Source organism: Amia ocellicauda, chromosome 18 (genome assembly GCF_036373705.1).
Source record: "Amia ocellicauda isolate fAmiCal2 chromosome 18, fAmiCal2.hap1, whole genome shotgun sequence".
Lineage (NCBI taxonomy): Eukaryota > Metazoa > Chordata > Actinopteri > Amiiformes > Amiidae > Amia > Amia ocellicauda.
The window spans coordinates 18,428,895-18,445,724 of NC_089867.1; the positions used below are offsets into that span (position 1 = coordinate 18,428,895).

General features: G+C 42.3%; 1 protein-coding gene across 7 annotated transcripts in view; it reads left to right on the plus strand.

The window, feature by feature from the left end:
- The window catches only part of kif1b (kinesin family member 1B), a 97,147-nt gene that overhangs the window by 57,210 nt on the left and 23,107 nt on the right, over positions 1-16,830 (plus strand). For 5 of the 7 annotated variants that reach the window (XM_066691086.1, XM_066691085.1, XM_066691088.1 and 2 more), the window contains 7 exons: positions 7,955-8,051; positions 8,602-8,750; positions 10,803-10,981; positions 11,448-11,585; positions 14,328-14,576; positions 16,086-16,204; positions 16,572-16,657. In XM_066691086.1, the coding sequence (XP_066547183.1) occupies positions 7,955-8,051; positions 8,602-8,750; positions 10,803-10,981; positions 11,448-11,585; positions 14,328-14,576; positions 16,086-16,204; positions 16,572-16,657 (1,017 nt within the window). The remainder of the gene's footprint in view (positions 1-7,954; positions 8,052-8,601; positions 8,751-10,802; positions 10,982-11,447; positions 11,586-14,327; positions 14,577-16,085; positions 16,205-16,571; positions 16,658-16,830) is intronic. The other 2 variants (XM_066691090.1, XM_066691091.1) reach the window with 1 other exon arrangement.

Below are 16,830 nucleotides of genomic sequence, written 5' to 3' on the forward strand. Positions count from 1 at the left end.
CAGCAGCAGGCAGTGGCCGGCGGAAAGAATGAACTGAGCCACGGCAAGGAGGAGAAAGAGGGTGAGGAAAAGGAGGTGCGTGTGTCCAAGATCATGGGTGAGGACCCTTCTTTTCGCCGGGGCCGCATGCACTGGATGAAGCAGGAGCAGCTGCGCCTCAAGAACCTGCAGCAGCAGGAGATCTCCAAGCAGCTGCGTCGGCAGAGCGGGCCGCACCGCTTCATTCCGCCCGAGGACCGCAAGCTCCGCTTCCCCTTCAAGAGCAACCCAAAGCACCGCAACTCCTGGAGCCCCGGCACGCACATCATCATCACCGACGAGCAGGTCATAGAGCTGAAGGTGCCCAAGGAGGCAGTGGAAGAGGAGAATGGGGATGCTGTCATAGAGGACGAGACCAAGGATCAGAAGCCCAGCGGTGCCCTCCAGGCCAACTCACCGCTGACCGGCACAGCCTCACACGGCAACACGATGGAGCACGACCCCAGCCAGGGCTACATGCAGCACAGCTACAGGGTCCAGCAGCAGCAGCAGCAAGGCCGCTGGCGCAGCAATTCCGTCAACAGCAGTCAGCAGCGCGGCCTCCAGCACCAGGCGTCGTCTGGCTCCGCCGAGTCTTTGCAGTCCTTGGAGGGGAGGCAGACCCCCCCACACCACAGCTTTCAGCAGCCGAGATACTACAATCAGCAGCAGCAGCAGCAGCAGCACCCACAGCACCAGCACCGTCAGCCTTACTACTACAACAGCCCTTACAATGATGCCAGCTTAGCTGGTTTTCAGCACTACACCCAAACTGATCGACCTGGCAATTACAATAACTTTATTGCCCCTCCCCGAATGCGCCGCCAGCTTTCCGCGCCCAACCTCAAAGCCGGCCAGGAAACGACGGTGTGAAACATGACCATGGCAGCGGAGGACAAAGGGATGCGATCCAGAGAAATTAGTCAATGTCACAGCAATAACGAAACAAAAAACATAACGACTGCTACAACTATAATTTCTCCTTTTGCACTTCAGCTGAGTGTGTTTGATTATTGGTTGATCCAAACTGAATTACATATGTATTAAACAAAAAGCACAATTTATATGTTAACGTAGTCCAAACCTTATCCTTTTCTTAGTTCTGCTACACTGGCTGTATTAGTGACTTCAGAGATCATGTAGACTGTTTTTGTTTTTTTAAAGAAATGATTGGGCCTTTTTAGAAAACCACATCCATGCCTTGTTTTGTGATTCAAACAACATTTCTTTTTTTTTTTTTTTTTGCATTCATGTTTAGAAACATCTAACCCCTAAAGGGGATAGTTCCTTATTCTTTAATATAACTGAGAATTATTTTTTTCATTTATTTTTGTGCCTTAATTATAAGTCATGTACTAATCAAAATATGTTTTTAAGCAGGATGAATACATCTATGTAAAGCTCTAGGGAAAATACTCTGGATCTGAAGGGGGGGGGGCATATTTTTTAGAACAGCTGCATTATTTCATGATTTATTTGACAAATTTAAATTAATTTCAACAGGCACAAAAATATTACCCAATGCTGAAATGATGATGAAAAAAAAAAAAACTTGATTTAGAAGTGGTATTTTCTAAATATGTTTGGATGTCTTCAAGTAAAATGGGCTTTTATGTGTTCCTAGTGGGCTTTATGTAAGTGTGAAGAGGTCAGAGGAAAGTGCTAGAAAGTGACGAGGATGTCTGGTTGCAGAGAATCAGTGCCTTATTGATTTGCTAACACAAATCCATTAACATAATTCTGCATTCAGGTTCAGCTAGAATATTAAATGCCTCTCTTTGCAGTCTTCCTTCCCCTCCTTTCCTTTTCCTCTATTCTCTGTGGAATGCCACACCTAACAGTGGGCACTCTCTGACCCAGCCTTTGTGATCCATAACCCCAGAGAATGCTTTTCATTTTGGTGGATGCTTGGCAAGTTTTGACCCCCTATATACGATGCCAATTGAATACAGACGCAACAGAATCAGAGGTCAGGCATGAGTTCGTTTGTTTCAAAGATTGACGTGACAATGAAATCTGAACTTTGTAACGCAAGTAAATGATGGCAACAAATTATGGCATCTTCCCCCTTTCATTGCAGGTCTGGGATTTAGCCCCTTGAGCGAGTGGTGTGCCTGTGCGTGCACTTAATAGATTGCATCAAACCCCCAAGATCTTTTTTTCACCCAATAAGATTAGCTTTGAATTAACTTGACCTCCTTCACCTCGGCTCCCTTCTTTGTTGTTGTTGTATTCTGGTGTGTAGGCATCCCGCAATCGGAGACCATCAGTCTGTCGAAGGATTCAGCTCACATTTACTTTCATTTATACAGCCATTTTAGCAACTGTGATCTACAGTACCTGTGCATCTCCTTCATTTGTGACTGGATTGCCGAGCCATGGGAGCAGCACAGACTCCTGTAGAGTGGGGCTTGTGACAAAGAGCTTATTTCTGAGCATTACATTTTGGTATGCGTCAGCTGAACTCCGAAACAGGGGTCATGTGGACCCAATTAGATACCTATGCTTTTGTTAATTTTTTCATTGGTTGCAGTGTTTAGCACTGAAATTAATTAAGTGCAATGCTTCGGGAATATCTGCTCAGTCTTGGCCCCCCCAAAAAAAGCAAACCTGGAACAGCTCAGTCTGCAAAAGCAGAAGGTGTGCCGTTTCCATGGCTACACGGTCTGTGTTCCAGTGCAGTGTGTGACGGACGAGTCTCCCCGAGTCTGCAAGATTAGCCTCCGGTTTGTTTCCTGGGATGGAGTTTTCTTGGTTACCTCACAATGTCGAAGTTTCCAAGAAAGGAAGTTAAACATGAGGTTGCCATGGTTTTAAAATACCAATTCTAAAGGCTTTAAAAGAGAGAGAGAGAGAGAGAGTGTATTTTTCTGAAAATCTGTGTTGTTTATTATTTCTCTTTAAGCAGTATTTTACATTACAACCAATTCCCAGATACTTATCTGAACAATCAGTACACATTGGGTCTTTCCTTCCCTGTTCCATGGTTTATAGATTGCAAAGATAGATAACAATACCAAGCATCTCGACTGATTGTCTGACTTTACTTTAATCTGTATTGCAGACGTTTTCCTCCTTTTTAGAATCTGATCAGCAGTCTCTGTTACATTGTTCACCAAATGCATTTTTGGAGCTTGTATCTTCACACTGCGGAGAAATATATGTTAAACGGATCCAATTCTGAAGGCACAAGGATTGCATGTTGGGAGTGTGTTTTTATAGATCTGTGGGAGGACAAAAAAACTAAATGGTTGCAGTTTTCATCATTTACATCTTCAGTGTAACTCAAACCCAGTAGCAGTAACACCTTTGAAGTTCGCATCAGCCAGTTACTCGAAAACAGAACTGCTGCTTTGTTTCAGTATAATGCCAATGTGCCCATTCTAACACCTGCCTGCATGCCTTTTTTCAATTTTTATTTTCTAAATATGCCTTTAGTATACCTCTATTACTCCATTACACATTGGAATATTTAACTGTATGTTATGGTGCTAACAGCTTACTTGCACGCAGTCTGAAATAAGCTGTATAAAATGAAACCTGGACAATGGTTAGCGAGTTCTTTTTGAATATATATGTGAGGAAAAATGGTCTTCATTGTACATGTACTTGTTCAATGTTGTACATTTGTGGTATAAAAACAAAAAGAAGAGAAGAACACTTAAAATATATTTCTTAGAAATATCAAGTGCTCCCGCAGGGCTTTACATCAGCCTGTCGGGAGCCAGGTGAGTATTCTGTATCACAAGACGACTCGATTGTTCAATAGGACTTTGCTGTTGTTTTTGTTGTTGTTTGTTTCTTTTTATTGTTTTTTGTTTGTTTTTTTAAAGCGAGTCAGAACTCTGTTTCTGCTCTTACTGAGTACCACGTCAAATAAACTGACTAGTACTATGAAAAGCCCTGGCTCCTGTTCACTTGTTCACTAATCGCATTTCTCTCCCCCCAACTTTGGGAAAATCACAGTCATCTGCAGGAAGCTGGTTGGAGGTATTTAAGAGTTCCTCTTATCGAACATGGGGACATTTTAGAGAGAGTCATATTAAAGAGAACTAGCAACTTTACATCAGTCTAATCTTTCTGTGAATCCAGCTGTCTAATACATGGGTGCATTTTCCTTAATCTATATTCTTTAGAAAATAATAATTGCAGCTTCTTGATTAAAATCAGTTAAAAGCTATTGATCTTATTCAGTCATCATGCCTATTTATAAAACCCAGTTTTATATGTATATTTTTGTATTCATTTCATTTTATACATGCTGACTTAACACAATAACAATATTGGAAATCATTTTTAAAATGGTGTTTCACATTTTAACCAACAGTTGCTAAACCAACCAAACACAGAACAGGTGTCATTGCAGCCGTGTCGTTAAAATAAACCACGTCCTTTTGCCATTAATACACATCCCTCTGTGCTGAACAGGAAGATGATGCCGTGATGACTGTTGAAACACATGGAAGCATTTTAAAATACAGGTCAAAATAACATGAATGGCCACGATGAAAGGAACTGTGGCCATCAAGCTTCCATGTGTCACTCAACAGCTCCGCACATGGTTAAACCTGTAGTCCGCCCTGTGCACACTGCTCATAGTGAGGCCAGGGACGATGACAGGAGCTCTGGAGATAATATATGCCAGCCTGTCCCATTGGAAAGAGAGCTTTGATCCTGGGAGAACAAATGGGCCCTCTTCTGGGGCTGGGGGTAGGGTAGTCTTAGTAAAAAGCATGTCAAGCACAAAGTCAGCAGATGGCCCAAGTAATGTAAAGTAAGGCACATCGGGGGATACAATCCTGTGATGGTTTTATGTGGGAAATGACTGTGCATTACCTACTGCGCCTTTACTAAAGGACTCTGAAACTTGTGCAGCTCCTTAGATTTGATTTCAGCAATTTTTCCTCACCTGTTATTACTCTCCCTCACACACACACACACACACACACACACACACACACACACGCACACACACGCACACACACACACACACCACCTCAAATTCTTTCTTTAAAAGGGAAAAAAACAACAACAACATTTCATCATTTGGACAAAGCAAGAACATTTTTCCTGACGTTAGCCTGACTGTTTTTATCCAGGAAGCGATATAAATTAATGAATTTTGTTTGGCTTCTGCCTGTCAGACTGTGGGAAAAAATCAATTGTTTCATAGAAGTGCATTTGTTTTCTTCAGAAGGCTAAAGCAGACACAGCAACACAATTGTGTTTCCTGCAAATCGGTTCGAATGAAGTCCTGATGGGTTCATCTTAAGCCCTGTCGTTAGGAAAATGGGCAGGTCGATTTCTGGGAGGACTAGGTCCTTTAGAAAACTTTCATTTACAAAATAGAGGCAGTATAGCCCAAGACTTTTGCAAATCAAATTTTAAGGCGTTTGTTATGACTCTGGAATGATGGTGCATTCTAGGGCATTTGTTGTGTGCGCGGACAGAACCCCTGCTCGGGTCCGAACCACCATCTGTCAGGCACACCTCCAAGTATCCCGCTCCCCACCGCCTCACCAGAAGTATGACAAAACCGCTACGCCAAAAGACCCATCCTTGACGCAGGGGATTTATACACTCTACCACATTTGAAGATGGATGACATCACTGTTACAACTCCTTACACAAACAAGAAGGTCACTGAGGAGAGAGGAGTTCTCTCCAAATCCTCTGTGTTTGGTTAATATGTGGAGATGTTGGTACAGCCATATGATAAAAGTGAATCCATTAATGCAAGATTTATATCCTCCAGACTGAGCCCTGCTTTGCTAATATCACTAGACCTGTAGAATGACTATGTTTGAGTGCCATTAAGAGAGCTATTAACCTTTATTTGATTTGATTTCATTGATCGATTTTAATTGTTATTCACAATACTTCCCTGTAAAACCCAGGGCTCCGTTTTGAATAATACAAGACTAGTGGAAGAACAGCAATGCAGTGTTTTATTCAATCTGTCTCTGGATGTTGATGCTATTAATAAAAAGTACCACCCAACATATTCCTCCATTATAATTTTCTCATTTAAATGAACTCCCTGAAATTCAGCATGTGCTGCTGTACAGTATGTGACATTTGTAATGCAAGGCTAACTTCTATTATTTCGCTGAATGTGAAGATCTGTAAGGGAGTTTGCCTGGAGTAGAGACCTCAATTCAAAGTATCTAAAGCCCAAATGAGTGTGAATCTGGAATCCTTAACCCATTCCTGTCCAGCTAGAACTGCTACATTTGTACCTGCAGTTTCTTCACTGTCCAACCATCAAAGAGCTCTCATTAGCCCCTGTTGTAATATGGTCTCCACACATTTGCTGTTCCTGCAGTTGAGTAGGGCATGGGTTCAAAGTCAATGACGTGTATCAATGGCTGTTTGTTCAGGGAACCAACGGGGATGAGGTCATCGAGAAGAAGGCTCCATTAAGTGCAAGCCATGGCAGCAGCCCTCAGGATTGCTGGTGATAAGATACAGACAGCGTGGCTACAGGCTGCTGCCTTTAATCTTCAGTTAAAGAAAGAGTGCTATATTCAGAAGGTGTTGGGGGGGGGGGTCTCTAATCAAAGTATTATCATTTAGAAATGTAGATGCAGAAATACCTCCTAATTAAAGTCAATTTACAATGCTTTATTACAGACTGTAATAAGGGGAGGGTGTAGAGTAGCTGCTGCATGTGATTTTTCCTTCAAGAGCCCTGATTGGGAAGGTCAGTTAGTGAGCTGTTATGACGCAAGGAGGGAGGCACAGTTGGGGGTTAATTCTGCAAGATGGAGTCACAAGCACAGTGTCTCATACCCCCTTTGGACTGTTCTGAGTGATTCATAATGCAACCACATAAAATCCTGGAAAAATGGTGCGTTGTGAGTGGCACACAGCAGCAGTGCAGACCTGCGACAGAGGAACCCGAGGAGATTATTCAAAGCACGTGTCAGTCTCCCCGAGAACCATCACCTTGATCTGTTTGTTTTTGTTTTTGCATCCATTTTGTTTTCTATCCCAATAGAGCTGTGTTCTGCAAAAGGGAACCATTACGTAGTGACAGTATATTTTTATTTATCTTACAGTGGTTATATTTTTGGGTTGCAACGTTTTCCAAGGCATCTTGCTGGGTTTGTGTCAGAAACATGATGGTTGGTTTGTTTGATGCGCTCTCTGAAATGGGTCATACCCGGCATCACCTGAACATAGAAGCCAATTAGTAGAGAGCTGCTGTTTTCTTAACTACAGGGACCAAACAGATCCATATCTGGCCCTGCCCCACATTCGCTTATGGTACACCCATTTATATTTCTATGATAACCAAGCCATTTAGATCTAATTAATAATTTGCAAGTAATGCATAGTAACAGGAAGTAAATCATTACAAGAATCATTATAAGAAATATATTTGCAGATCAAGGCTACTAAATGATTAGGCCTTTTACTACCAGGTTAGTGATAACTGAACATATTCAAGGCTATAAGGAATTTAAAAATGCAATGAGTGTGCCCAGGATAAAATGTTATCTTAATTGGTGCGCCTGATGAGGGATTGTTGTCTGAAACTCTGTATTTCCTGTTTGGAGTCTCTTGGGGTGAAGGGAGGGGCTGGGGTGGTGTCAGATGGGCTTCATCTCTGTCCCAGTGCCCAGTTGAAATGAGAAACCTGAGCAGGAGAGCAGCCTCTGTGAGGTAAGGATGAGGTGCCCAGAGCACACAGTGGATAGCGCACTCACTGGTCTTCCATGCCCACTCGTATACAAACTGGCCCTCTTCTTCCTATGCAGTGCAATATGCCACTGCCTTTTTCCTGTTGTATAATCTCTTGAAACAGAATAAACCAAACAAAACCAGGCCACTCCTCTCCTGAGTATCTGCTCCTCGTTCCCTTCCGGAGGCAGTGGGCTCTGTGCTGTGCTCTCTTCCATGTCCTACACGTATCGCTCTGTGTCGTTGGCAGGTGTACGAGAGCAAGCTGCAGGCACTGCAGAAGCAGGTGGAGACGCGCTCGCTGGCGGCAGAGACACCCGAGGAGGAGGAGGAGGAAGAGGAGGAAGGTAACTGTCAGTCTCTGTCAGGGGCAGGAGGTGTGAAGGGTAGGGGGAGATAATAACAAAAATTGCCATAAAGACTAAGATTGATGTCTGTCCTGTTAGACTTCCATAAATAGGCAGAAAATGAAATAACTATCTGTGTGTGCTCTGTTTTTTATACACTTATTTGATCAGGTTTAAGTCTGTTAGTCCACTCTGCATAGCGCTGCACTGTGTCATGTTGTCAAAAACGATATATAACAGCGTGACATATATGTCATATACAGAGTCGTGCTGAACTGGGAAATTGGGATAATATATTTTTGTCAAGCCTTTTAAATGCTTGTCACGTATCTGTCACATTGGCTTATTTAGTGCTCTAAATCTGCATATATCTGTCCTTTCTATCTCAATTTCTCTGTTTGTCTGTCTAACTATCTATTAATTAGGTAAAGTCAGTGACTCGTTATAAGTGGCTTATCTAAATATTTATGATCAGTGTGCTGAGCTGAGTGTTCCTGTGGGGGGTTGGTGGTGCCTGGTGTCTGGTGTCTGATGTGATGCTCTTCCCCAGTGCCCTGGACTCAGCATGAGTTTGAACTGGCACAGTGGGCCTTCAGGAAATGGAAATATCACCAGTTCACATCGCTGAGGGACCAGCTGTGGGGCAACGCTGTATATCTGAAGGAGGCCAATGCCATCAGTGTGGAACTGAAGAAGAAGGTAGTACAGGATTTCTGCTGTCCTCGACATCTGCTGTGCTGTTGTTTTGGGTCTTAATTGTCACTCGTTAACCTTTTTTTTAATGTTCTTCTGTCTGGAAATTGAAACGCACTTTGTTACTTCATTAGGGTTTACAGTAAAAGAAAAACTGTAGTTTGTGACCTGGGAGTGAAAAATCTGTACAGGTCAATTGGTTCAGTGCAGCAGACTACATTACATTACACTCCTTAAACCTGGTCCCAGATAATACTTTGGTTAGGAAATATTCAGTAAATTTGTATGAAATACAGAGACCTTCACATGGTCACCACAGATTGAAAATAACAAACAAATAAACCATTAGGCACAGGGAGAGGAATACAAAAACTCCTATAGGAAGGCAGATTGTTATAGGAGAAAGTAAATCTCTGGGGGTCCATGGCTTAAGGCCTAGGTCTAATGGTTACCTCCCCTCCAGGCAGTTTAATTGATCAAACAAGGAGGTGCAGTAGTTTGTATTCACTGCTGTAATGCAGGGGACTTTTTTGACCCAGGGAGCTCTTTTGCCACCCAGATTTTGGCTGAAGACCCCCACCTACCAAAGGATGACAGGGGGTGCTGACAGTAAAAACGTGAGAGAGCAGGGGAGGGGGTTCTGACTCTATATTCACCGAATTGCCTGATCACTTATATTTTGTGGGGGGGGCATTGTGCCTTGGTCCCCGTAGGACCCCCTCGCGGACTCCAGTTTGGGAAACTCTGCCTTTATGTGTTTGTAATTCACTGTCTACAGAAGAAAGCAGGGGGAGAATCAGGAAACCAAATAAGTTTTATTTTAATTCTTTAAGCCTCAACATGATATATATATCATGTGTGTGTGTGTGTGTGTGTGTGTGTGTGTGTATATATATATATATATATATATATCAGATCTTTACTAACATAAGTATGTCTTCTAGTCTTTGGGTCTGCCTTCTCGCCAGGTCTGTGTTAAGTATCATTTAAACATACAACAACAAGGAGCTTTTAAAGAGTAGATTTATTGAAATAACATCAATAAGAACAAATAAGTGGTGGAAGTAGTGTACAGCTTTATTAATTTAATTTCATCTAGAAGGCAAACAATAAGTTCATGCACTCCAAATTAAAATAGACACTGAAACTCTTATCTGCTGTGGATGACTAATTGAGCACTGGCTTACCCCACAGTGTGACACTTACTTCAGGCCAACAGCAATCACAGTGACATCTCTATACTTGGAGGGCCCTGGGGATGTCTGAATGATATTTTTAAGCTCTAGTTTTCTCTCAAGCAGGACCACTTTTTCTCCTTATTTTGATCACTGATCCATTTTCCCATCCGATTTATCTGGTTTGAAGTGACAGCCAGAAACATGTCCCTAAGGTTGATAACCTCGCTTCTGTTGCTATGGATTTGTTATTTTTGTTTCTTTACACGTTTATTTTTACCGCGTTTGATCGCTTGAGTGTGTATACTGTGGTGACTGATGACTTATTAGTTTTGAAAGCTCTTTACCTGTTGTAGCTCAGAGGGCTATGTAATAAAATGCCTGGGGATGTTGTGAAACTTTTGTTGTGTGCTGTGTAGGTTCATATCTGGATGTTCACAAAACTGCCCTGTGATTAATTACTCCAATTACATCCTTAAAATGCATCTTCCGCGACATTTCCTTTAATTGGTCTTCCCCTTTTTTCTGCTTAAATTATGATTTAATGTTCTGGGAATAAGCATAGCTTCCTTGGAAAAACTTGATGAAAGTCAAATGAGAAAAGAAGACATGGTGAAGGATTTCATTGTTGCACGTTTGCCTGTGCATTGATTCACAAATGGGATTGTTCAGCTGTCACCTGGATCCCCCGTGTACTTCCTGTCAGTACGCATTACTATGAGTTTTTTTGTGTTCTGTTTTTTCTTTCTGTTACACTTATTGAATATGTCAAGTAACAGTCTATGCAGACATGGCCACATCTTACCTGAAGTGGTTCTGAACTGCCCTGTGTCTGTGTGTGTCTGTCTGTGTCTGTCTGTGTTTGTCTGTGTCTCTGCTGCAGGTGCAGTTTCAGTTCGTGCTGCTCACAGACACCCTATACTCCCCCCTGCCCCCCGAACTGCTGCCCCCAGAGCCAGAGAAGGAAAGGGACACACGGCCGTTCCCCCGCACAGTGGTGGCTGTAGAGGTGCAGGACCTTAAAAATGGGGCCACACACTACTGGTCCCTGGAGAAGCTCAAGTGAGTGGGGCTGGCAGGCTGACAGGCTTGGCAAATGTAAAATAAAGAAATGCAGGTAGCTGGATATCTCCCTCGGTCACTGTGAGTACAATTGTATACACCACTTCCATCAGGCACTAATGCTAAAGATGTGTCTGAATGGGATGTGATCCAATGAATGAATGAGTTTTACACTGTGGCATTGCCCGATAGCAGCTGTTACACAGCATCTGCAAGTAGTTGCCGTAAAGACTCGAGGCTTCATTCTCAGAAAATCCAAGGTGATAGTCTCCAGAGTCTGGGAGATGAGCTACCTTTTGAGCTCAGCATTGCTACCTTTCTTCTTCTTTCACTCTTGAGAGGCAAGCGCTGAACAGAGCCCAAATAGAGGGCACAGCTCCTGGAGTTCACAGAACTACTTACGCCGTGCCACCAGGGCACACGCTAACGCATCGTAAAGTGTATTGACAGGTGGTTGTTCCTGCAGACAAAGGCTGGACCAGATGCGCGAGATGTATGACCGGGCAGGAGAGATGGCCTCATCCAATCAGGAGGATAATGACAGCGCCCTGACTGGGAGTGACCCCTTCTATGACCGCTTCCACTGGTTCAAACTCGTGGGCAGGTAATGGCATGCATTCTTTCACTTTGTTGCTTTTTCTTCATTGTCAAGTGTCGGTCTTCCGTGCTATATTAGTCCAGTCTAAACTCAGCATCACAATGTGCTGAAATGTTTTAATTATATTGGGGTTTATAAGTTTTTTTTTATTTTTTTTTTTTATTTTTTATTTTTTACATGATGCTGTTACTAACTTAATCTTGTATTGTATTTTCTTTAGCACAGGATAGTCATAAATATACAGTGAGGGGAAAAAAAGTATTTGATCCCCTGCTGATTTTGTACGTTTGCCCACTGACAAAGAAGTGATCAGTCTATAATTTTAATGGTAGGTGTATTTTAACAGTGAGAGACGGAATAACAACAAAACAATCCAGAAAAAACGCATTTCATAAAAGTTATAAATTGATTTGCATGTTAATGGGTGAGATAAGTATTTGACCCCTTCGACTTAGTACTTGGTGGCAAAACCCTTGTTGGCAATCACAGAGGTCAGACTTTCTTGTAGTTGGCCACCAGGTTTGCACACATCTCAGGAGGGATTTTGTCCCACTCCTCTTTGCAGATCCTCTCCAAGTCATTAAGGTTTCAAGGCTGACGTTTGGCAACTCGAACCTTCAGCTCCCTCCACAGATTTTCTATGGGATGAAGGTCTGGAGACTGACTATGCCACTCCAGGACCTTAATGTGCTTTTTCTTGAGCCACTCCTTTGTTGCCTTGGCTGTGTGTTTTGGGTCATTGTCATGCTGGAATACCCATCCACGACCCATTTTCAATGCCCTGGCTGAGGGAAGGAGGTTCTCACCCAAGATTTGACGGTGCATTGTTTTCTTGGTGATTATGGTCCCAGCTGCCTTGAGATCATGAACAAGATCCTCCTGTGTAGTTCTGGGCTGATTCCTCACCGTTCTCATGATCATTGAAACTCCACGAGGTGAGATCTTGCATGGAGCCCCAGACCGAGGGAGACTGACAGTTATTTTGTGTTTCTTCCATTTGCGAATAATCGCACCAACTGTTGTCACCTTCTCACCAAGCTGCTTGGCGATGGTCTTGTAGCCCATTCCAGCCTTGTGTAGGTCTACAATCTTGTCCCTGACATCCTTGGACAGCTCTTTGGTCTTGGCCATGGTGGAGAGTTTGGAATCTGATTGATTGATTGCTTCTGTGGACAGGTGTCTTTTATACAGGTAACGAGCTGAGATTAGGAGCACTCCCTTTAAGAGAGTGCTCCTAATCTCAGCTCGTTACCGTATAAAAGACACCTGGGAGCCAGAAATCTTGCTGATTGATAGGGGATCAAATACTTATTTCCCTCATTAACATGCAAATCAATGTATAACTTTTTTGAAATGTGTTTTTCTGGATTTTTGTTGTTGTTATTCTGTCTCTCACTGTTAAAATACACCTACCATTATAGACTGATCATTTCTATGTCAGTGGGCAAATGTACAAAATCAGCAGGGGATCAAATACTTTTTTCCCCTCACTGTATCAGCTACTTGTAAGGCATTAAGTTAATAAGCCTTGAATTAAATGGAGAATTTTATACAATGATGATCGTCTTCGAGGTCTGAAGTACTTGCTTGTGGGAAGGTTTTTAATGCATCGTTTCTGAAGCTTTAATAATTAATATAAAAAAACTGATAAAATAATCTGAAGTGACTAAATTACTCATGAATCTTTAATTCACAATGTTTTACACTTTACGTTTGTGCATTAGATTTGTTTTGTTTTGTTTTTACATTAATTGTATTTTTTGTTTGCTGTATTTACTTTTTAAATATTTTTTACAATAGTTGTGTTTATGTAATTTCTCATTTTATGTGCATAATTTTCCATATTTTTCAAAAGTTAATCTTCTATCGCATTTATAGATTCATGTTTTTGTTGTCTGTGTCGTTAATTTTTTTATTTAACAATTCGAAGATTCAGATGAACTGGGCAGCCTTTTACTTTTGTTTCTTACTTTATGTAACTTTTTTTTTTTTTTTTTTTTTAATTCTGTTTGTGATACTCATTTTCATTGTGAGCAGATGCATTTATTGGGTGCATTCTTGGGGGGGTTTACCCATGTGCCCCTGTCTTATGTTCTGCTTCATTGCTACAGCATAACCATTGTGTTGCCTCTGACCTTGCCATTTTTATCAGTGTAAAAACCCCTCAGAGGGACAAGGTGGCCCTAATCAGGACTTTACAGCAGCTCTACCAGGAATGCTAAACAGTCCTTTCTTCAGCTCAAAAACAGTACCTCAGTAATGCATTAGTGAATCAGTGATAACGTGATCAATGCATTTATCAGTCTTCCTCATTCAGTTTGTCTGATCAAATTGGCTGAATTGGTTGGTTTCAACAGTATGGTGCCTGCGATTACAAGAGCTTTCCTATTAGTCTTGAAAGCCTTTCGTGCTACTGGTTTTCCCATACCACTTCCTGTTTAGGTCCAGTACCTACAGTTGGAAAACTACAGGTCCTGTTTATCACCCTCCTTTCCGTGAGGTATAATGTCATGTATAGGAGGGTGATAAACAGGAACTATAGGTTTCCAAACCACTGTATCGACCTCCACACACTGGCTGATGGGAAGGCATTTCCTGTAGAATCCTTGCATGAATTATTGAACAAAAGAAACAAGAAATGTCTTGTTTCGGCTGTTCTCCGAGTGGTGTTGTGTCCCTCTGTATTAAATGTTTTTCCGATTCTTACTCCCTACTACCGCCCCCTCCTCAATCTGCCTGGCGTGGCAGTTCCCCCATATTCCACGGCTGTGTGAACGAGCGCCTGGCAGACCGCACGCCCTCGCCCACCTTCTCCACGGCCGACTCTGACATCACGGAGCTGGCGGACGAGCAGCAGGATGAGATGGAAGACTTTGACGACGAGGCCTTTGTAGATGACACGGGCTCTGACGCCGGCACGGAAGAGGGCTCGGACATCTGCGGCGACGGCCAAGACCCCTTCTACGACCGTTCCCCCTGGTTCATTTTAGTGGGCAGGTCGGTGAGGTCCACTTAGGCGGGGAGGGGCAGGGGGCAACACTAAAGCTTCAGCAGGTGGACTAGCTATTTTACGGCTGTGGCATTAAAGCATGAAGTACTCAGATTTGTTTTTTTTTTTATTCACCTCCATCCTGGTTAATGGTTTTCAGGATTAGTTTATCCATGCACTGTCTGTAATTGCAGGACAGAGCCAGGGGGGTTTCTTGTGCAGTTCCTGAGCCAACGCTGTTGAACTCCAACCCCAGGCCTCTTTAACAGATCCCTCCTGGGAAGACAACCTGCTTTAATAACTCGAGTCCCCACTAATGCCAGAAAGGCATACAGCTCAGCTTCTTAGTCAGTTAGCTTAAAATCAAAAGTGGAGATGTGTTTTAACGGCCTTCTGTGTTCTGTGTCTTCTAACAACCAATGATTTTTTCCATTGGATTTTATTTAACCTTACCTTTTAAGTTATGTATTTAATTTGTGTATTTAGGTGTTTTTGTGTTTTTTGTTTTCCATTTGTTTTTTTTTGTGAACATGCCATTTTAACCTCACCAGTCTGACTGACAGCAAAGTCCTTCAGTCTGTTCTCAGTTACAGAACAATAAAATCATCACCTGCATGAGTTTGGTGTTCCTGGTTTTGATACTTACGGTTAGAAAGGAGTTTATGATTTTTTTATATAATGTGTTAAAAAAGAAAAGGAAACAATTGCAGTATTCAGTTATATATTATTTTACAGAAACTCTATACAGACTGAAGCGGCTTTTTCTTCTTTAGTTGTGAATGTTTTGCATTAATTTTGTGGTTTACATTTGTTTGGTTTTTCATGCTGTTAACTAATATACATTTTAGATCTGAGTTGTCGTTTTTTGTTGTTGCTTGTTGATTTTCAGCATTTGTGTGATGTTCTTATTTTTCATTTTTGTTAAATGTTTGAAATTCCACACTCTTTTCATTTTAAGCAACTGAAGCCCCGAGGCCCTTTTGCTTTGGTATTATTTTTCAGTTTCATATTATTGTGGGCTGTGAGCCTGGGAGAATGCTGTACCTTTTCTTTGTGTGAAGCCCCCCAATGCAAGAGTTACATCATCAGATAACTCCCTGAGGGATACAGAGGCAGTATCTATGTTGTCAATATCTGTACTGAAGAGCTCTCAACGGCTGGGAATATCCTGGATTTGTTACATCAGGTTTTGTAGCAGAGAGTCAAATATACATCCACGTGCAAATCAGTATAAACAATCCATCTGACACACTTGTAGGGGGTGTATGGGGGAATGTGACTGACAGGCAGACTGTATAGCTCCCAGCATTATCATTTTCCCAATATACCTCTTAACTCTCGATAGTGGACAGAGACAGTGTGTTGTGATGAGGTGTGACGCAGAAGAGACCTTGGTACTGCAGAGAGAAAGGAGGAGAGGGGGGATTACTGTTGAAAGGGTGGAGGAGATGAGAGGTGTCTGCTGACATGCCTGTTGAGTGTCTGTGTCTGTATCTGTGTCTCCGTCTCCATCACAGGGCCTTTGTGTACCTGAGCAACCTGCTGTATCCAGTGCCGTTGGTCCACAGAGTTGCCATAGTGACGGAGAAAGGGGATGTGCGTGGTTTCCTCCGGGTCGGGGTACAGGCCATCGCAGGTCAGCACTGCTTTACCAATCGTAGCCCTATCAATCAGGACTAGGATATCATAGTTTAAATGATAATTTCAACAAGCTGGTAAACAGAAATCTGTAATTGTCCACACCAGCTGCTGCCCACTCCAATTCATGCCTTTAAGTTACTTCTGTGCACATGAAGTTCAGTGATCATAGTGGTGATAAAACTGCAAGTTATACACATAATACATTATTATAGATGCAAAGTATAAAAAGGATTTGCTTTGACTCCTTTTACGTCTTAGTTATTTTATCATTCAGAGGCTAATGATAGTTAAACCAACCCAGGTAATACGTCATCACAGTGATGTATAAATGAGTGTGTGTGTGTGTGTGTGTTTTTCTCCAGCTGATGAGGAAGCCCCAGACTACGGATCAGGGGTGAGACAGTCAGGCACAGCGAAAATCTCCTTTGATGACGAGTACTTCAAAACAGTAAGTTATTTCCTCCACTAATAATACAATTTCTTCAAACAGACATCAGAACAGCCAGTACTACCCCAGAGGACTAGCTGTGCTAATTACTTCACCTTCACAGCAGTTTACACTGAACTGCTGGATAGGGAGAAGAGATCATTAATTGGATGTTTTTGAACACCTATCAATAG